The sequence below is a fragment of the Colias eurytheme genome, chromosome 12 (assembly GCF_061535395.1).
Source record: "Colias eurytheme isolate Ceu_HAF_F1 chromosome 12, ilColEury1 Martin Lab GWU primary, whole genome shotgun sequence".
Taxonomy (NCBI): domain Eukaryota; kingdom Metazoa; phylum Arthropoda; class Insecta; order Lepidoptera; family Pieridae; genus Colias; species Colias eurytheme.
In genome coordinates this window covers 3,710,457-3,733,460 of record NC_142991.1, presented here as the reverse complement: position 1 = coordinate 3,733,460, position 23,004 = coordinate 3,710,457, and the positions used below count along the sequence as shown (strand labels likewise).

Below are 23,004 nucleotides of genomic sequence, written 5' to 3'. Positions count from 1 at the left end.
GATTTTAAACAATACAATGTACATGTACCGCTTCATTAGACAATGCGTATCGGCAATAATGGCCGACGGAAACGGTCCCTCAGCTGCGCGTGCGCCGCTTCCGGTCAAACGCGTGTCCCTTTTGATAAACGGCCGATTTAAAATTGGAATCATGCTCTTCATTTAAGATTCATAATTCGAGTTTTAGATTTACTTTATTAGGTTCTCATCGTTTATCGTTATATGAATACAATATTAATTTCCAATTAAGTCAATTTGTTTTATTCTTTGAAAATACTGATATACCCAAAATAAATATATAACAGCAGAATTATGAAGAAGAGTGAGTGAAATTCAGAAATCCTTCAAATTACACCTCTACTTTCTAGGCCATGATCAGCACATAACTTTTTGAACCGAACTTCCTGCAATGTGGAGGTTCGCCTCAAATGAAAGGTCATTTAAAATAATGCATGAGCCACCTACTAAATTCCGTCGTAATAGTTAAATATGTATCAACACTTTCTACACTCATTGGCGATATTCATTTCAATTATTACCTAATAAATTCAATGCCGTTTAACATTAAGTTGATACTTTCTATTATTCATATTATTTGTAGATTCAAAATGGTCAGAAAGGGCCACATTCAAATCTATGTGGGCGTACTTCGGCGGAGTGTTGCGCAATTTTAACTTTGCGGTCGTACCCACAGAGCAAGTAATATAGTAGTCGTACCTTCACCATCCTAATAGTAAATATAGCGATCTATGGAGTGCATTATAGCATTTGCAAATACCTAATGCGACGGACAATAGGTGTTCAGAGAAATCGCAAGCGACTTCGCCATACTAAATGTATGAAAGCGCCGCGGCCGGCCCTTTGTCATAAATTTTAAGTTGGTTTTCGAGAACACTCGGAGTGGTAAGGGTCGTTAAGTGTGGCGTACTTTTTAAATGTTGGAGTACCTAGAGAACTTACAAAGGAATGAACCAGAATGGAGTTCTTTTAAATGCAAGGAATGGTTTGCCAAACATTTTACTTTTGATACTTAGAAACCTGTTAAATGTTGCAAAGGATTTCAAGGATACCTTAGAACGGACATTTTGTAGTGGGATTAATAGTAATGGGGCATTTTATAGCAGGGCAGGTTCATAAAAAGCAAGAGTTTTGGGTATTTAAACTAACGTAGCATATTTATGCAAAGTAATAGCTAAGTACATTATGAATGATGATTTCTTTTAGAGGAAAGTGCAATTTTGTTGTGTGGTGCCTTCTTATCAGCCTGTACTGTTTCATAAATGATTTATTAATGATATTTGAACAAAGAAGGACAATTGTGCAGTTTTTCATATTCACCAACTTTTGCATTTCATCTCAGTTTTATAAAAGGAAATCTTGAAGAGAAAGAAAAGTATTTAAAGACTTTTCGTACACTCATTTCTTGGACAAAAGCGGTCCTTTACCGGTCAAGTCGGTTGGTTCCGTTGGCTCATAATGTTTAAGAAACTGTGAATAATTTTTAGACCTTCAACAATCATTTTAAATTTAATGTATCACAAAGGTTCGAAATCACCATTAGTATTTTTAACAGATTTCAAAATAACCATAAGGATCATATCATCAAACGTACCTATTCAAGGTTTATTTGTAACATCAAGAGTTTTTTTAATTATCTCTACATACCTACTGAAATAACAGGCAGCTACTACCCTAACAAAAACCCACAAACATATTATAATGTCAAAAACACAAACATTCATGACTACACAAAAGTATTACCTAAGTACGTATATTATCTGTGCTGCGCAGTTCACAGTCCACTAGTACACAAAATACATAGTAGCCCATGTAACCAATTAAAACATGTAATACATACTTATAAATCATACACGGCAATTGGCAGAGACAATAGACTATCAGTGGGTGTCTGTGGGCAGATTGGTGTCAAGGATACTGGGAGGCAGCCGAATATTTCTGTTTACAGGGAACATTGTTGTTACAATGTTATTAATTGCATTGGTTACGCTTACTACGCACTCTGGCTAATTGTACACAACAACGATTAACGAAAGGGAATTTATTACAATGTATTATATTGTTTTGTTATTTAGTAGTAGAACAGATAATATAAGACTATACTAGTAGTAGGTTATGTAACTAAAATATGAAGAAACGTTTATTTGTAAATACAAATGCCATAGAGAAATCTCTATTGCATACCCATCGAATTCCTACAAGATTGATACTAGACACTCCATGAAGTAAATTTGAATCCTATTGCCTGTTTTTTTTACTGGGTATACGTATGGTCATAAATCATATACTTTTTATATATAACAATTTACAATATGCGTCCGAGATTTAATTTATAAAGCGAAGGATCTATATCATTAAACCTTCCATTGAACTGCATCCGTAATTTGAAACTACATATTATAATATGTTAATAATATATTATCTTGCTTCACAAGTACATAGCAAGTACTAACGTTAAGATCATATTTAGTTATTTCGTCTATATTTTGTTATCTTACTTAATCTTGAAGGATATCTAATATCGCCAAGATCTCTTGATTTATCACTTTTATCGTAACTAGAATATTCTTCCATTGACGTAAATATTATGAAAAAAATTCTAAGGACATACTTTGGACCTTCTTTGGACATACTATTAATTAAAATTGGCAGCAACAGTTGCCATATTTGCCTCATAACGCTGCACAGATGCAATAAATTGCTAACCTACAGGGTATAATAAAAAACCCATCAGAATAAAACTATTGATTGCAATAAACCCCATTGAGCCTTCCAAGCCAATTAGCAAATATTCATAACAAATTGCATATGTCATAAAGTCAATAAGAAGAGATTAAACAACACATAACCCGCCGCATTTGTACAACTTCACCGCATATTATCTAACCAGGCTTTTTTTAATGGGAACGTAAAAACATGTGAAACTAAAACTGTAAAGAACCCGTGTGAACGTTCAACGCATTGTACAATTTATCGCGTATTACAAATCTACAATTACGCTTCATTAGACGAGATTGATACTTTTGATTTGAATTTTCTATTAAATTGTTTTTTTTTCTTAAATACACGGTAATCAAACGATTGTTTTATATTATCTGATATCTCTACGTGCAATGAAAACTTTTTCATATGTTTACGAGTTCACACTTGTATGAAAAACTAACATAAATAAATAAATACTATATAATGTCCTTACAATTTGGTATGTATACTATGATGATGAATTGTCCATACCATGATGAATGAAACAATAATATACCTACCTACATAAAAAGTTTATAACAAGATTAAAAAAGATCCGACTCTATAATTACATAGTACCGTGTACACTGTACACTGTACAATTTACATAGGTACCTATTATAACTACACATGAGCGAAAACAAAAACACGACACACAATAAATCGTCCCTTCGTAATTAAAATAAGGGTTAAATAATAAACTATAATACCCTCATTATTAAAAGCTATTCATTGATTTCCCTTAAAATGTAGAGCACGAGTTATTTTTTACTTATTATAAAACTGTTCATGGATAGGAGGTTTCACACTAGAATTCCTTATAAGAACAATTTGGGCAAAATCTTTATCACTGAATTTAATTTTATCTCGATATTTGAAGCGGTTAGATTAAAGACAAGTCCAAATCTCGCAGTTCTAAAACCCGTAATTACAGGAAAAGCGTGTAATTATTTTAAACTATTTTAGTCATTTCGCACAAACATTCGACGTGTGAGGCCAACGTCATGTAACTGGGGCATGCAAAAATAAACTATCGATCCATTTTTTCTATGCACAGAATGTGCGAATCCACAGCTATATAGGAATAAGAACGTGTGTACATGGCTTTATAAATGTCTTAATGATGGGTTATCTGGATGGACCATAATATTTCTAGGCCGTGTAATTGCTAAATAATTACAAGCAAACCTAACTTCTAATGTATTTTCTCATTTACGAACTCATTATTGTCAGACAATCAGAACTGGAATATCTTCGTCACAAATAATTGTTTCTTAACGTTAACGAGAGCAAAGCCCTATTAAGAATTTCATAACACGATTCATAAACAATCTCGATCACAGCCTTCATTTAAATACTTATCTTGGTTAAATTCCATAGACTGGTATTGACTTATATTTTCAAATAGAACGCAGTCACTGTTGAGAAATCGCATATTTTGAAGTGCAAGTACCAAATTAATTAAAAATGTAAGCGCGTTAAAATTACACACAATTTTTAAATTACACAATAAGAAGAAGCTAATCATATCAAAGATTGAAATATAAAACAATACTTTGATTTCCATGAATTTGTTGAGGCATGCTTGGGAGAATGTTTCATTACTACAGATTAATTAGAGATGATAATAAAAATAAACAATTAATAAATTAAAAGTAATTACAATTGCTGAAATAAGCGTTCCATATAGTGAATATTATAAGATTTCAGAATCAATGAATAAGGACACAACGCGAAAACATTTCATAAAAAATACTATACGTCTTGTATGACTGGGAAACGCTTGCAATATACAAAAGCGTTTTTTAGGATCATAATTTCAGACTTAAAATTAAATAAGGGTTAAAGTGTAAAACTGCCACCCCAGTTTCAGTTAATTACGTTTTACAACCCTCCAACCAGCGACGACTAATAATAAATTAGTCAGGGGGAATTCCAATTAATTAAACCACACTCCTGAATATGTTCTGTTTCTATAGAAAACGTATTATATTCTAGTAAGTGGAAGAATATAGAGTAAATACTGCAGCAAAATTATAACGTTTGTCATTGAATAAAAAAAAAATTTTCCTTAATCAGTTTATAAAAGGTTAATAATGATAAAATAAATAGAATTGGTCATGTGTACCAGAAAACGTAATAGAGATACAGACAACGTACTGTTTTTCTATTTTATTATCTGCCAAGCATTTTAATAAAAACAACCAGTAATAAATCGCTCTCACTCTGTGCAATTAATTGTTGAAAAAAATTAATATCATGTCTAACAAATTGTTCATACATCTGATTGTTTATGTCTGAACTCTGACATAACCATTCACGATCCGAGCTCAAACTATTTCTCAGCGTCTTAGTTAATTAATAGTGCATTGTTCTCTTATTTTGCACATTTCTTACACTTCCATTAAATTTATCTATATCTTGATACATAAACTTATTGCTATTACAATTTTATTCAATGTAAAAATATGAAGGAATTTCTTATAATGTTTTTAGAATTGCCACCAAACCAACGTACTATCTATTTTAGTCAATGTGTTTTCAAGTAGCAACTGAAGATAAAATGAACTAATGGTATAACGTATTCGTGGACACCATATGGGTGAAGTTATGCTTGTTTAAAAAGCTAATGTGTACATTATTTACGACCATAATGTTGGATGAAATGAATTCCAGAAATGTGGAATTCGATAGATTGTATAATATGTTAATGTAGGGACCATAAAAGGGAATTATTCTTCCACACAATTAAATGGAGTTGCAGTGATTGTCTCCATTTGCCGTTAAATAAACTCTGCTATGGTATTATCGTTTCATGGTATCCAATTCTGGCTCCCATTTCGCACGCTCTTGCTAACAATGCCTTTAATCTTGATGCTACATTAAATAACTCCATTTATTAAATAAGCTTTTCGTTTCCTCGTCATTGTTATTGATTTTACTCTCCAATGTAACAAAGCTATTGCTACTCTCTAACATTAATTACATATTGGAATGTTAAGATCATATCCAGTGCATAATTACTCCTGATATATTCAATGATGGCATTTTTTGCTCTATACCGTTCACTTTCATTTTAATTTGCTACCGATAATCGAAAATTACGATTATCTCTCGCTATCTGTGTCACGCCGAATTATACAACTCGATAGAGCATACCTATATGACGAAAGCAAATGCAAGCAATCATGACGGTCCCTCGCCCGTAAAATTATGAGATGCAAGCGAACTAGGGGAGCATGTGCAAGGGGTTATTGCCTCGGAACTGTCTATCAGACGGCTGTGCATAGTGCAGGGAGCGAATAATGTTTATTTGTATGGGCCTGTAGCGTTGGCAGGCTGATAATTAGGGTTGTAACGGAACTCCGCCTCCGCCTCCGTTACTGCGGAACTTCCGCAAAGAATTTAACCTCCGCCTCCGCATCCGCCTCCGCAAAATTTATGCGGAGCCATATCGGAAGTTCATTTACGATAACAAACAACGCGCAAGGAGCGACACTAGGCGACGCGGCCGCTCGGCTGCGTGTTTTCAAGTGAAATGGTCGAGTTTGCTTAAGCCACGGGAACCAGTGTTAGCAACCTGAAGTGAGCTGATTATCGTACCAGGGGCGTAAAATTATCGTACATTAGGCGTTTTTGGTTCGAAATTATCGTACTTTTTAGAATAAAGTAAGTATGCAAGTTCTCTATAGTTAATCTTTGTTTAACTACCGCTGTCAAATCAACGGCCAAACGTTTTACGTGCCATAATATTCATTATACTCTTTGGTTTTACGCGTGGTACAGACTACAGACCTGAACCGATTCCATTTCCACTTTATGTTCAATAAACGCGCCAAGTTTAATATTCAATCTGACAAAATTTCACTGTTCCCATGAAAGTTCGATATGAAACACGTCAAAATTTCATATTTGTATGGGTGAAATAATATAAATTCTCGAATTTTGCCTGATAGAAATTATCGTACAATCAGCGTACGATAATAACATGCTATCGTACATCGTACGTAGGCACCAAATTATCGTGTTTGTACGATAATTATCGTACGGTTGGGAACGCTGACGGGAACACGGCCAAGCGGGTGGTGGGAGTGTGAGTGAATGAATAACAGGAATCAACTTGTCAAAGCGTTCGGTACCGCGATTGAGCCGTGATTGTTTTAACTTTTAAGTAATTCTGTGCGTAATTATTAGTTACTAGCTGCTCCGCGCGGTTTCACCCCCGTGGCTCCACCCCTGTTGGCCGTAGCGTGATGTTATATAGCCTATAACCTTCCTCGATAAATGGGCTATCTAACACCGAAAGAATTTTTCAAATCGGACCAGTAGTTCCCGAGATTAGCGCGTTCAAACAAACAAACAAACAAACAAACAAACTCTTCAGCTTTATAATATTAGTATAGATGTTATTTAAATAACGTGATGAAGCCGAAAACTAGTGAAATTTGGCAGTACTTTGTAGAAGTAGACGATAATTATAAATTTTCCGAACAAATTACACCTCCGCCTCCGCCTCCGTTAACCTCCGCATCCGCGGAGGCGAACCTCTTCACCTCCGCATCCGCCTCCGCCTCCGCTAAGTAGGCCTCCGTTACAACCCTACTGATAATCATGCCGCTCGCGTTGGGTGGGGCGAGGCGGCCGCGCGCTCAGTACTCGACAGGATTGTGACTGAATATAACGTACCGATCGTTTACACTTTTACTCTATATAAGTGATCTGTGTTTGCGTTTAATATTCTCAATCAGAGCTGAATACTACATAATATTCGCGTCTTATCGGAATGCGTGACGCCGGCGATTCACGAAACGATGTTAGATCAACCGTTGAAAGTTTCAAATCGAATTCGGCGGAGCGTTTTCTTGCCCGATATCATTTTGATTCTACTCTACGACAATAATTAAGACATTGTTTCCCATAAATTGTTATGTGAACGTAAGGTGATTTAAAAATTACTGAGTGAATTCAAGCCGTTTAAAATGTAACGAGCAGTGTCATAGAGCGAATATATAAAATAATCGAGTGTAAGACTTATTGTGCCATTAAAGCTTTGTTCTATTCTAATCTCAAACAAGTCATAGGTGTAAGTTTAGTGCAATATTGGAATAAATCCAAAGACCACAAAATTTCATGGACAGATTGCTAAATGTTTAAATCTGGGCTCTTCAACCGGTCGAGGACCACGATGGGCGAATCAATTGAAGTAGAAGATAGTTTGGAATTAGAGTACGATATGTGGGACGGACAATTTGACTTTGTCGGCCCTCAGGACCCACCGATACGGCCGAGGATCACTTCGGACAGTAGCTTGACTGAGGATCTGTTCACGGGAGCGCCATTGACTCCTCATTTGAGCAACGGCCTCAACGGGGGAAAGAAAACCGCCGCTCATCAGTGGTGCGATAACTTATCTGATCAAGTAAGCATTTATCCTGTACTTTGGAAGATATTTATTTACTTAAAGCGTAGGAATTTAGTAAACAGCGCATCCCTATGCACCGAAAATGTAGAGTTCCTTGAGTGAGAGATAATATTATATGAAACATTGGTACTTATAACAAATAAAATTTTATTTAAACCTATAAATAAACATCGTTTAATAAATCTAGCGAATTGTAGAGTCATGATAGAATCATCATTACGTTACTCCTTGCGGTTTCCATTAATTTATGACGTTCGTAAACTATGTCATAATTTTAATTATCCTTATTTGGAACTGACTGAAAATTTATCAATAATTCTGTGGGTATTTTCATAGTCATATGACGAATTTGTAAAATGATAGAGTTAAAATAAATAGATCCATGTTTTACATGCCTTTTAACAATTCCCCATTACTTATCATAAGATGTTTCATAAATTCTATTTTTTTTATAATTCGCAAATTCTCATTGAAATATGACCCAGGTTTTATTTTTTTCAAGTAGATACCTTAAAATATAATATTACAATTATATCTAATAAAAATAAAATTCATCAGGCAATGATGACAATCTTATCAACAGTAAAATCAAATCTACATGGGCATGGGGCCCATTTCAGTGATTTAGACATCATTTACCTTACCATAGTCACCGTAAATCGTAATTAAGATAATAATTATTGACGAATAAAGAAAATCTTTAATCCGATCTAAGTGAAGTGATCTGTAAATTTGTAACAAAGTTAACAGCTTGACGTTTTGGAAAATAAAAAATACCGATTGGTTTGCGACATCGCCGTCAACCAACCCGTACCATCGCGGTCGCAAATCACCAAACATCAATGTCACGCAACTATGCTAAATCTTAAATATTTCTATTCATTTATTACGCTATACAAATTTGTCGTGTATTACGTGAATATAAAATCGTGAATTGCGTGCACGGTTTTTGAATTGATTACCATCCAAGTTTACTTGTACACGCAAACAAAGGTTCATTGGAAATGCAGCTATGTTTCCGCGTGGTAAGGTCGATTGTGTTACTTAATAGAGTTTGTACTTTGTAGGCTGTAAATTTTCCTCGATGATTTTCGTGAAAATATACTCAATGTAAAAATAGCCTTATTGATCTTTTTTGTACTATCTGCATTGAAAATATATTGATAGCGCAAGATGAGGGCTGATAAAGATTGTTTTTATCTCTAAATTTTTATATCACAATATCATCTTGTTCATCAATTTAGTAGTACTTGTGGTAGTACATACTATAAAACGTGATGTAAATTTTATAAAAATACAATAATAACAACAAAAGCACTAATAACTTTAATCTTCCTACATCAGTACTAGGTACTGTTATAAATTGTTATCTAGCCATCTGTTATCTACATGTTTCACACAAATTAAGTAATTTCCTTAGAAAAACGGATAAAACAATACTTTAATTCAGCTCGGGGAACAATCAGTCATGTGAAATAGAAACTCTTTCGATTTTATTTGCATTACATTAAGACAAAATGAACATTCGCGAATAGCTAGCACATAACGAACATAAATGTATAGTTATGTAATATTGCATTAATTTTTTATATGCCTTGTGAATTATACGATGGTTTCTCTTTCAATAAGGAAGCTTGGATACTGTCACTGACTTATTATAAGTGGCATACCGTTCACAGATTATTAAATAATGCTTATATAGCGTAGTTTGATCACAGTTAAATTAAAAGAAACAATTGATGCTATGCTGTTTGCCCTCTGATGTTTTGAAGGTTAACACTTTGTAAAGTCATCTAATTAAGTAATAATTTTGGACATAATTTGAACACTGTTTTTGCTCTGACCTTAGATGCTCTGACAGAAATTCAATGCAGTGAGAACGTTTCGTTTTTTATGAAGACGTATCTAGACGTAATTACATCCCTTCTCAGTTCTCATTATTTTTATAAGTAGGTATATTTGGGATACATAAATGTATGTTTTCAAATAAAGTTATAAATCTATAAATCGTTTAATTGCAAATAGCACAATTTAGGCAGTTGATAAAAAGGTCAAATGATAGTACAATAATAAAAACGATGCCACGGTCATGTTCGCGTGACATTTACTGATAATCACTCTTACCCACAAATAAATCTTTTCAGATTAATTAAAATAATCTTTTAATGTAATATTTTCTCCGTGATTTAATGCAATGCAATTAAAACAATGTAGCTATCAGTCTCAAAGTAATTATATATTCCAATTTATCTGTGAATCATACAACATATTATTTAGGTACTTAATATAAATTTAATGGGGTTTTTTTAATACCTATATCTATCTATCAGTTAAAACACTGATAGTTAAAATACCACGAAATGACTCTACATTTTAAAGGTGTTTCTTTGTTAACCAATCTTAGATAAGATAGAATCCAGTGAATTCAATAGCTATGAATTATTATATGCGATATAAAATTAACAAGAGAGAGATAGTTATCATAAATTATCAAATTAGTAAAGTTATATCATATACTTACGTAAAAACGTCTAAAAGTTGAATATATCACTTAACGAAAAAATCGTCGTAGGCCTTTGCGTCTATCACATTACCTGAATGTAAAAAGCGATACTCGACACTTTATCTTATTTCTATTAAAAGGTTTTTTTTATACACTGTGGTTTACCATTTTAATGTAAAATAAAATCTTTTGGTATTTTTTACGCCTATTTTCTGAACATAATTTTAAAAGAAACAAAACCAATTCAAATAAGACGTAGTCAAGGAAGGTTGTTCTTAAAACCTTTAGAGTTTTTTAATAGTTATTATACTAAATAAATTACAGTGTACGCAGTCAGTATCTTAGTACGAAGCCTTTACATGCAAGTATGGTAATTATATTAATGGAATAAACTCTCTAAGGCTTTACTTTGTTGCTTGTAAAAAAATAGTATTAAACTTTTGCTAGGTCACACAACGACGCATACGTAGATGAGAAATAATTTAATTTTGTACTGTTTACAATTTTTGGATTTATTATTTATTTATTTGGCAAAATTCTTACTAATCACTTGCTTGTACTAATATCAATAAATTAACAGCTAACTGCTAACTAGGCACTAATGAACCGGTTACATTCCAAATTTATCATAACACTTCATAGTAATCAACAGTAAATAATAGCTTATTATATTTATTGTATTGTAAGTTGTAACCTTATAAACCAGTAGTAACCTAGTAATATGAGGCGTTATGGTCAGTCTACCGCCACCACCTACTGTCTACGTATATCTATTATCTATACTAATATTATAAAGCTGAAGTGTTTATTTGTTTCAACGCACTAATCTCGGGAACTACTGGTCCGATTTGAAAAATTCTTTCGGTGTTAGATAGCCCATTTATCGAGGAAGGCTATATATCATCACGCTAAGACCAACAGGAGCGGAACACTGCGGGTAAAACCGCAGGGCACAGCTAGTCACGTATAAAATATAAATTCACAAATAGTTACAATTTACAATTCATTTGCATATAAATGATTGGACCTACAAACGATACGTACCCTAAATAACAAGCTGATAACAGTATTTAAAAAAACAACTTGGGTTGTGTTATGTTTACTGGTACGAAAAATTGTCGACAATTCAGAAATTAAATTATTAACTAGGTACGAACCTTCTCACATGCATACGAACCTAACGCAATAATATGATAAGTAGTTTCCAAATCATAACTTTTAAGAGCTAAATATTGTAAAATAGCTACACTTAGGCTGTGACTTAGGTAATACCTACTCGCGTAGAATGCTTCAGATGTAACAAGTAATAACTAACAACACATCTTTCACATTATACAATATCAGCACTCATTTAATGACTTACCCGCATGTTCATCAAGTTTTTGCCCCCAAACGAAACGTTATAGTTTGTACCAACTAGGACAACGACCTTAGAAGTTAGAACAACTACAACATGTAAGAACTGAAATGATGTACGAATGTTTTTTGCCATATTACGCTGTCGTCAGAATTACGCCACGTTCGCTAGTGACAGTAATTGAACATAAAGATCCATCTATATTTATACATGTAAAGTTGTTAACAAACGGTGGAAAGTTGCAGTGCAAGTCGAATGAAGAAAATGCTCGCTCGGGGAAGTCACGAGCCATAAGCTATTCAACCCGAGACCATTGATTGTACGAAACGATACTGATCATAATTTTAATGGCGATTCTCAATCATTTTATAAAAATAACAAATATTTAATTTCCATGTACATTATCGGGTTAATGATACTAAAATTACTAGCTTGTGTAAAATATAATTAATGTTTCATCACTAATGACATCGAGATAGAGTTTAACATTTAATCACTTTTATTCGCTTTGCCAATATCTATCTGTGAATGACGAAAGACGTAAAAAGTTGGTTTATATTTTTATGCGTCTTGCAATGTTTGAGAAAATAAAGAAAACTGTGGCTTTATAGTTTATACGATGTACAAAAGGAACGCATTTTACTTCATGATTGAATCACTTTTAATAAATATATCACGGATCATGGACACAATTCATTATTTTGAATATTAATTAATTTACATTACTATTTGTTTACAAAGTAAAATATCGTACGGTCTCTATCGTATAGGTATTCTATGTTTATATTTTGTCATACGATATTACACAAAGGTGTGCCTAAAACATTGGGCGTTGTTTGCCGAATAATAAACTTCGATATTATTGGTAGAGCAATTAAAGAACATTCAATACCTTGTTTATTTTGTTCTTCAATCACATGGACAGAGAGTGCCACTGAGTTTATTCATATGACCTGCATTTTATCGAAAAGGTTATCTATTTCTTTACGTTTAAATTTTTACTTATCAACTATGTTTATAGACCGGTTTTCATTATTTCCATGGAGACGTTGAATATCAATTAGACGAGAAATATTCAAATTTACTTTCTCTCGTTTTTTACAGCTGATCGACGATTGGATTTTGTTGAGCTTTAAATTAGATCTCCAGCAAAACTCTTTAAACATTAATCAATACTACAATTGAAGAATCGCTTACTTCTATAAGAGGGAGATTTTTTATAGAATATTCATTTGTAACTTCGTTATTGCTATAATAATAATCAATCGCTTTTTCAATTACATATTGCGTTCAAAATGAAAATAGTAAAAATATAACCAAAAAGGTTGAGACTGTAACTAATAACTTGTTAAATGCGTTGTTCACATTGTTTACACCACATTTTCCACAAATAAATTCCATGTATTTTCGAGGATTTAACAATTCCCTCTGTCTGGATCAATGACCCGGCTATTTAACAAACAACATAGCTAATCCGTAACGACATGCAATTCCGAGTTTAGTCGAAGTCGATCAAAAGATAACCTAGCACATACAAGATTTTCTTTCATTTAAATTATCGTAAGTATTAAGTTATGGGTTTACAATAAGGTAATTAATTACAATTAAGGTATAGGTACAAGAACCACAGACTAACAGTACAGTGTTGCTACAACAGTGACATAAAAAAAATTAAAGTTAAATTTTCTAATATATATCTAATAGTAAAACATGAGCATGCCATAGATTGCGTGTTCAAAGCCATTGTTTATTCAAATAATATATTTACCGATCAGCTGCGACATGGTAAAAGCGAAAACTGTTTCTAAACTTACCGACAGACTGTATAAATAAGAAAATGCTGCCAATGCAAATGCATAGATTCCTAATCTTGCATCTGAATCGACTTTCTTTGATGTTTATGCATTACTTTTTTAACGATGATAATTTTACAATTCTGAAGAAAAAATGTAAAAAAAAATGTGGAGTAGAATAGTTCTATTTTCTATTGAAAAATATAAAAAAAATACGTGACATAAATATAATAACAATTGCTTAGGAAATATATCAAGCAAATGATTTTAGTTTATGAAATAATTAACATAGGGTAAGAATTAAGAAATGAAGGGGCATTTTCAAAACGTGACGATGCATAATGATTGATATAAAAGGAATAGCCATAGTATAAAGAGTTCTCTAGTCGCTACTATGGCAATAGCTTGTATAGCCTATATTATTATTAGCATTTTAATTTATACAAGACAAGAAAGCTTTGATCATACTCAATCAAAGCTTGAATGGGTAGGTTTAGAGTACCGAATTTTATTTATAAAGGAATAACAAATACATAACTGAATATAAATCAATTAGTCTAATTAATTGAAAGCTTATTCCATACTGGCATTCTATTCCACATCTTCGTCATAAGGAATCACAGATAATATAATACGTATTATTAAAAATAGTTGAAGATATACATAATACACATTACTATTTTGTAAAACATTAGTCATAAAGATCGGTTCACCAATCAACGAATTATTTATGCAATATGCAATCTCAGTAACCGCAGTAACTAGAACAATTATTACAAAAATCGATATATCCATACTTTTCTAACTAGAATTAGATACCAGTTTTTTAATTAATATTCTTAACTTTATTTAAATATCCATAAATGTCAATAATTGCACATAATGACGATTGTAAAACCAAGTACTAAGGAATAATTAACATACACATTTGATTTTTTTTGTGTTGTTATGTAAATTATATTATATTCCTATATTTTTAGTGCGTGCCTTTTCTTTCTTCATGGCAAGACGTGTTTTTTTTTTTAATTTTGGCATAGTTCGGTCTCAAATTATGTAACTTCTTTATACTGCATAGGTATAATTTTAAATATTCATCATTAATTGCCAAATGTGTTATAATTATCTTTTTTGTGGTTCTCTCAAACAATGGTGCTAAATTTTGTAAGGATTACCGAGGACCTACCTTTATGACTGATTTTAATGCAAATATATGATAAAAATTTAGGTACTTGTTATTATATTTTAGAGTTTATTAAATTAAAATCTATATAAATAATGAAAAGAAAATAGATTTAGAAAGGTTAATACAGTAAATATATGCAAAAACCGCATTTGATTGATTGTCTCTGATGTGGTTAATGTATAATATGACCAAGATATTAAATTGAATATTTTGCTTTTGAAATATGATTATTTTCACTTTTATGGTCTTATCTCCGTTGAACCATAAAATATCCTATTATAAATTCAAATATGTAAGTAAAAGTTAAAACATTCTAATTAATTTAAAATGTTTAATTTTATATTTCATGTCCCATAGCAATATTGGTCATGTATGCATTTATCAATATTTTTGCTAAGTATACATTATAAAAAAACATAAACGACATTGTAATCTTTATATACAGAAAATTACGAACAATTAATAACTAAACCTAAACGAATTAACGTAGGATAAGAATACCAACAATACCGATCTGAGTGTTGAACGGAAATTAGATTTCAATTTAATTAAAGGTCACTCGACCGTAAACTTGCTTAGACGCAGAAAATCCTATTCAAGAGGAATCGCTTATTCCTAGAATAAACAAGAAAGTCAATTGGATTTTGTTGATACAATAAATTGTCGATGGCAAGACGGGTATTTCTGTACCAATCTCGTTCACTTTCCCGTTCGTTCACAGAAAGCGAATCACATGACGTTTTGAGTTGAATGAGTAATAACATGTGTTCTTTTTGAGATTTATTTGAGCGCCAAATTACAGTCAGCTCTGAAGACATTCTTCGTCTGGATTGGATTAAGATAAAGAAAATGACTCATTATTATTTTAAGATCTTCAGAATTTAAACGTAAATTTCCTGAAAAATTACCCATGAACATCCATCGCTTATACGTCTTACATAAAATAAATTTAAAATGTACATACTTACTTACTTGTAACATTTTAACCCCGGCTAGTTGATGTCTCGCAAGCCCTTGAAATATAGTAATTAGAAAACAACTAAAAATAGATATCTCTTTACATACACAGTTCGCAACATAAAGTACCCATCCCCGTCACATAATTTCTCTTTAACCAAGCAGTTATACGTGTTTAGGGTATCAACTACTATTTTGAATTCATCGCTCAATGCAGCTGGCTTACGCACGTGTGCAATTGCATTGAGAGTATCCTTGAGATCATGTATCCTTGACTTAAATAACCTACACAACTTGTACGGCATACATTCCGGGTTCATATGAACACCGGTACAAAACATCCCCTATACATAACCGGTTTATTACGCGTCTACTATGTCTCATTCACGTAATTTTTTAATCCAATTATATCAACGCATATTCATGACCTAATTTTTAACCTCCTTATTCTTATAATGTCTACATGTTTTAGTTTCTTAGAAAGAGTAAACATACGCTCTATAAGTTTTAAAATATATTACAATATTAATCGATAACAGCATGCCATGAAATAAACGCTTCTTCAACTGCTACACATTTATTTATCATTAAATTACTAAAGAAAGAGTCCATTCATTGACTGTGTCATACGCTTTTATGTTTGACTAGTTCGGTCATTCACAGTTCCTTAAATTAATGCCTTCCTGTTTGTCATCGCTTGGCTAATAAAATACATTAGTCATACAACTACTGTATTGAATGAAATGATTACTATGATTTGATAATTTAATTTAAATTTACTTACAGATTATATAATAACATAGTGATGATAATACATATATGATTGTGTCAGTTATGTATCATCAATCTTAGGAAAACTATTTTCAGACAGTGTTTTGTTTTCCTAAAACATGTAGAGGTAGGATACATAATTGAATCAGATTCGTATTAGGTATAAAAAAGATATAGAAGCATTAGGAGAAGAAATTGAGGGTAAAAAAAATATAATATACGCGCAGTTTAAATTTTAATGCTACTTATATTATAAGATTTAAAAAATAATTTTCAGTTACAAACAGTTCCTATTTTTACGAATATAGATTTATTGTACTGTTGAAATTTCAGTCCTTCAATTCAACTTATAAATCAATACAATGAAAACATTGCGTAGTTACGCCGCCGACGCGACGCCGGTATTTAAAGCCAACGCATTTGTTTCCTTTAGTTAGAAATACTCATTAACTGATTTGTAAAATAATTAGATACGGTAAATAGAGCTAGATTAAGATGGTTAATTATTTACAGATTCGATTGAGTGCTCTATGAGTATAAATAAAGAGACGGAATGTTTATTTTTTTAATATGTAATTTATAATGTATAATTTTATGTTCTATATTTATATTCTGTATTTACTTATTAGGGATGTTGTGAACTTGTGACCCAAATCCTTTGCACTAATTAAAGCACATATTCAATTATTTAAAATTATGTTCTCAATATGTAATGTATCTATGAAATATATAGCCTTTAAAATTAAGGCTATATTTTATAGGCGAGTAACCCTACCGGCTACCCACAACCTATGCTAATATTATTAAGTAATTAAGTAGGATTTGTTTGTTTATAGTAGATAATCCCTTTAACTAACATTCATTAAAAGATTTCCATTATACCTGATTAACATACATACATTTTTATCCAAACAGATAAAGCGAGTCTTTATTCATTAAAACATTCCTTTATTACATAAAATTTTAATCACAGGATATATCAAATAATCTATTAATTATATAATATCTAACATATTATGTTCGTATTACATTCTTAATATTACTAAACGACCTTGCCCAGTGTTTACCGAAATATCATCTGTAATTAATTATCTCGCCAAATTATTATCTAACTAGAGGTCCGCCCCGGCTTCGCCCGTGGTACATATTTCGCAATAAAAGGTAGCCTATGTCCTTTCTCGGGTATCAAAATATCTCCATACCAAATTTCATGCAAATTGGTTCAGTAGTTTAGGCGTGATTGAGTTACAGACAGAGTTACTTTCGCATTTATAATATTAGTATGGATAATGAACCATGGTAACGTCACGATGTGTGTCTCCTCTTATTGTTTCCTGGTTTATTGCATTACTATTCTGTCCATTGCATTAAAATGTACATTTAAATCACAGAGATTACTTTTGTCAAATTTGTAACAAAGGACTCATCATTCAGCTGCTCAGACTCTACAAAATATTCCATCTATAACATTATATATTATGACTAGCGGTCCGCCCCGGCTTCGCCCGTGGTACCTACATGTTTAAACTATCCTATCTCTCAAGTTGGATCGAATTGCACATGGTGTGCGAATTTTATTATAATCGGTTAAGTGGTTTAGGAGTCCATTGAGGACAAACATTGTGACACGAGATTTATATAATATACTAGCGGTCCGCCCCGGCTTCGCCCGTGGGCCCGTATTTACGTTTTCTCTACATAAAAACCATCCTCGTACTTCAAGGAATATAATAAAAAAAGAATTATCGAAATCGGTTCAGCTGTTCTCGAGTTATGCGCTTACCAACACATTTTGCGATTCATTTTTATATATAAGAGATTAAGATAAATTGATTACCACTTTATGAATATTATCTCTAATAATTAACACAAGTGCATCCGCATCCCGGATATGGAGTAGATAATATTGCCTATAATATTATTTGCTCACGCTTTGTTATGGTTAAAAGCATAATTTTTACAAGAGTGAACGTCGTATTCGTTTGTTAGGTAAAGCGGCTATTATTTAAGAGTAAACAAGTGCAGTGGAGGTCATAATTCTTGTTTACTTTATAATCATACGTACTAGAATGACTTGCTATATTATTTTCGTAATGTTCCAGATTCATAGAAATACAATAAAATTGTACTTATCCTAAGGACACCCATATAACATTAGAAAGATATTGTGTCATGTATTGTCTAAAGTCTTCTCATATGTATTTGTTTCCCTAATATGACGGTGTCTCTAGAGATAAATGATTTTTACATTCCTATCTGCTACTCCAAATTGCTACATAATTCGAGTTCTAAATGATTTTAACAATGCTGCTCTGCTCTACGGGCAATCCTTAATATACCTTCTATTCTCTATAGCCTGCCCTTATAGAAACAAATGACAATCAATAATAAAACATTCTCCTTCCAGGTTCAACTACTACAGCAGCAAGTCACATCACTAGCGGACACGCAGAGCACGGCGGACGAGCGGTACGCGCGCGCGAAGGCGGACAACGCAGTGCTACAAGCTCGTGTACACATGCTCGACGAACAGATTAGAGAGGTTTGTTTTTAATTATCTGTGGTTTATTATCTGTTCAACTGTGCAAGCTATGGTTAGAAACGTATGTCTTATTTTTGTGTGCTTCCAAGTTCCAACGAATAGAGTTTTTCTTACATCGCTTTATTCATTAAAATATTTCTTAAAATAAATCTGTTTTTTTTAAACATCGAATTTAAAATGAAGCATAATTATTATGGTTACAAATACTATTATCATTATTTCAATGACATGATCTACAGACTACAAAGTACATATTATACAGTCATTATAAACTTTGAAATATGTAATACTTTAACTTACGTCTCTACAGAATTTTCAGTAGGTATAGACTCCGGAAAATACATACGTTTGTTACAAGAAATACAAAGCAACTTTAAAAATAAAGTACAACTGAAAACATTTCATTACCGTCTAATGTACCTACTTTAACTTTAATGACGTCCATTACAAACTAAAAGTGTTATCAAGTTAATTATCTTTGCAAAGTCCGTTCTAATCTTAATACATTCATCTTGTTTCTCATCGCTGTAATGTATTCTATTTTTAATTAGTTACAAATCCGTCTTGTAAAATAAATGTGAAACTATTGCAACACTTGGATCTATATAATATTATACAACTTCTGGACAAGTTTTGTTTAGCTTATCTGTTACTTAAAATGAAAAAATAAGACCTATAAGTCGACGTTAATAAGCGTTAAATAGGATATTTATAAATAGGATATTAGGACTTTATCAAATTAACGAACAAAAACTCCATAGATTTAATAATAATGACGTATTTCATTACAGATTGAATGCCGTTGTGAAGAGCGTATAGCGGAAGAACAGAAAAGATGTAGAGAGGCGATAGCTCGCGTGGAGCGGGATAGAGATGCGCAGTTGGCGGCGCTCAATGACCGTCTGTCGGCTGCTGAAGCGGAGGCGTCCGATCTCAAGCAAGAGGTAAGAAGCAGTAACATTATGTACGATGTACATGATGTATATTATATAGTCTATTGTCTATATATTGTTGTTAAGTATTCAAAATCACTGATGCGGTACTAATATATTACAATTGAACTAAAAAATAAAAAGCCTATATAATTATATTATTTTAAAAATAATTAAGCAATACCAACTCAAGTATCATGAGGAGAATATTAAGTATTAAATCTAAACATTTAATAGGAAGGAATAACCAAAACATCACTGCATGTTGCAACCACAGTAAACTTAAACGACCAGTAGTGAAACTCCCTTGCAAAACGTTCGAATCAGCTCACTCACTCAATGCGCTACTATTAATTTGTTTACTACTACAACCTTACTTAAAAGCACATCACCAACTTGCAGACTCAAGTACTCAAGTTCTCATTACTATAACTTTCGCACTTAGATACTTTAAAGTTTAATTCTCATTATTCTATATCTTCCAACCAAGGTACTTTAATTCTCATTATTATTACATTCCAGGTGGGCAGACTACGCGGCGTAGCAGAAACGCTACGCGCGAACGCCGAAATCAGTTCCCGTAGCGCGCGCGAAGCCCAAGAAGCGGCTGGCGAGTTAGCCGCGCAGCTCAGTACCGCGCGGGACGCCGAGCGACGCGAACGTGAGACCTGTGAAGCGACGCGGGCGTTGTTAGCGGCCGCGCAACAGGAGTTACGAGTACTGAGTGCTGCCCCGCCGCCGCCCCCCGACCCCCGTCTCGATGAACTGCGGCAAGAGCTTGTGCTGTTGCGAACGCAGAATAAATGTACGTTAGGATGTGCAAAATATTTATGTAAATTAATGAATTGGTTACATTAAGCTATTATCACGCTGCCACGCATGTTGCGCGTTAACGCAATTACGCGCGTACTTGCGTTTTTGTGCACTTACATGCGCAATTGCTTTTTGCAGATTTACGGTGACTCCGACTCATTTCATTCAAAGCCGTTTGCTACTCTTCCAATATCACGTACTATGGGATTCGCAGTGCCCTACCTTTTCAATCTACCTTACCTACATTTTGTCTACCCTTACCAATACTACCTACCTTACTTTATATCTAAAAATTGGTTGTCTGTAAAGTCTGTTTACTGACGATAGTTGAACGTGACAACGTCCGATTGTGCTTCTTTGTCGCTCGTTCCGCGCTCTCACTTGCACTTCAAGCCTTACATGGAACGCCTCAGAGCGAGGTAACGCCGCATGAATCATGTTTTTTCGTGCGTGCAGCCAGCTCTATCGAATTATAAGACGTTGTCACGTCAAAAATAATATGCATCACTAAATAAAATCCTATTCCCCCAGCTCTCACAGAAGCGCAAGAAGAGTTACAAGCGCAGATCCTCACCCGCGGTGTGGAAGAAGGTCGCAGTCTGTTAGACGGTGTGAGTGGCCCACTCGTTGCTACCAACTCGTTGGCACATGAACTGTCGCAGATGAGTGACCATGAGGTGAGTGTGCGAGTGTGTAGAGGGTATGGTCAGCAACGAAAGTAAACTAAAAACTAAAATTTTATGTGATACATTGATTCTCTGAAATGTATCGCTTTATGTTGCGTAGTCATGTTTTTAAAACATTTAATTTTATCTGTATGATAACTTTTGATGCTGACTGTACATATGCGATTGAGTCTATTCTCGAATTGGCAGAATACTGCAAACAGTGTTGAAATATGATAAATTCAAAGCCAGTTACAAATAATAACTGACATATATATTGCATAATATTATTCTGCCTATTTGATAAATCGATTTGATCATATACCATGATATTACGCTAAAGCACTCACTATTGTTCGAAAGCAGAGTAAAGACTAAGCAACTTCTTTTATCAAATTATTCAAAAGGATTACATATCTTTTCTCTGCAACTCATTTACAGATTCATTAAGCTACGCTTTCTCACAGCTCGAGCTTTAGTTCATATAGACGCTATTTTGATATGAAAATCGATTCTATCATTTAACATTATAACCAGAACCAGACCAATATCACAACTTCGACATAAATATAATTTTAAAGTAGGTACATGAGTACTTATTTGATATTCTCAACGCTCTACTATATTGAAGCGACAACCTTTTATACTCTTTTTATCAATTTTTCAAATATAGCACAAACCATATAAATATACCTATTCGTTCAAATTAACACTCCAGATAATTGATTGTTAAACAATAAATGATTAACAAAACATTGATTCCCACGCTACAATAACTAAATACCATCGTCACCTAAAAAACTAAGTGTCGTGGGATTTAGGAACAAAACTGACCATAACTTAGTTTGTTTAGTTTTTTATGTCGCACATCACAAGCATCACCAGAATATAAGATTGGAATTTTGCTATAAACGGCAAACTTCTACTGCCTCTATTTAAATTACATAGAGTTATGAAACGCATAGATCTCCCCGTATTCTCTACACTACTTTATACTGACACAGACAACATCTACAAATTTCAAAAAAATCGATATTATTCAAACTGGCAACTTCTGTCGAAATTCCTTACATAACTATACGCTCTCTAAACCATAGATAACAACCAATGATTGGTCATTGTCGATTTTTTTTTTGAGAATTTGGCGGGAACTTACACGCTTTGCTTGACTCAGCCTGGTTATAATTTGCAATATTGATATACGTATATGCGTTTTTCCAGCTCGTTGGTAGCGAACAAACTGATCACAGCATAGAGTTGGAAAAGGTACGCTATAATCACTAACCATTGCACGTATCATTATGCA

General features: G+C 33.0%; 1 protein-coding gene across 1 annotated transcript in view; it reads left to right on the top strand.

Moving 5' to 3' along the window:
- Positions 1-23,004, top strand: part of nuf (rab11 family-interacting protein nuf) — a 57,454-nt gene that overhangs the window by 32,788 nt on the left and 1,662 nt on the right. Inside the window, exons 8-12 of the mRNA XM_090107630.1 lie at positions 19,154-19,288; positions 20,080-20,232; positions 20,743-21,025; positions 21,565-21,710; positions 22,920-22,964. Coding sequence (XP_089963756.1) covers positions 19,154-19,288; positions 20,080-20,232; positions 20,743-21,025; positions 21,565-21,710; positions 22,920-22,964 — 762 coding nt within the window. The remainder of the gene's footprint in view (positions 1-19,153; positions 19,289-20,079; positions 20,233-20,742; positions 21,026-21,564; positions 21,711-22,919; positions 22,965-23,004) is intronic.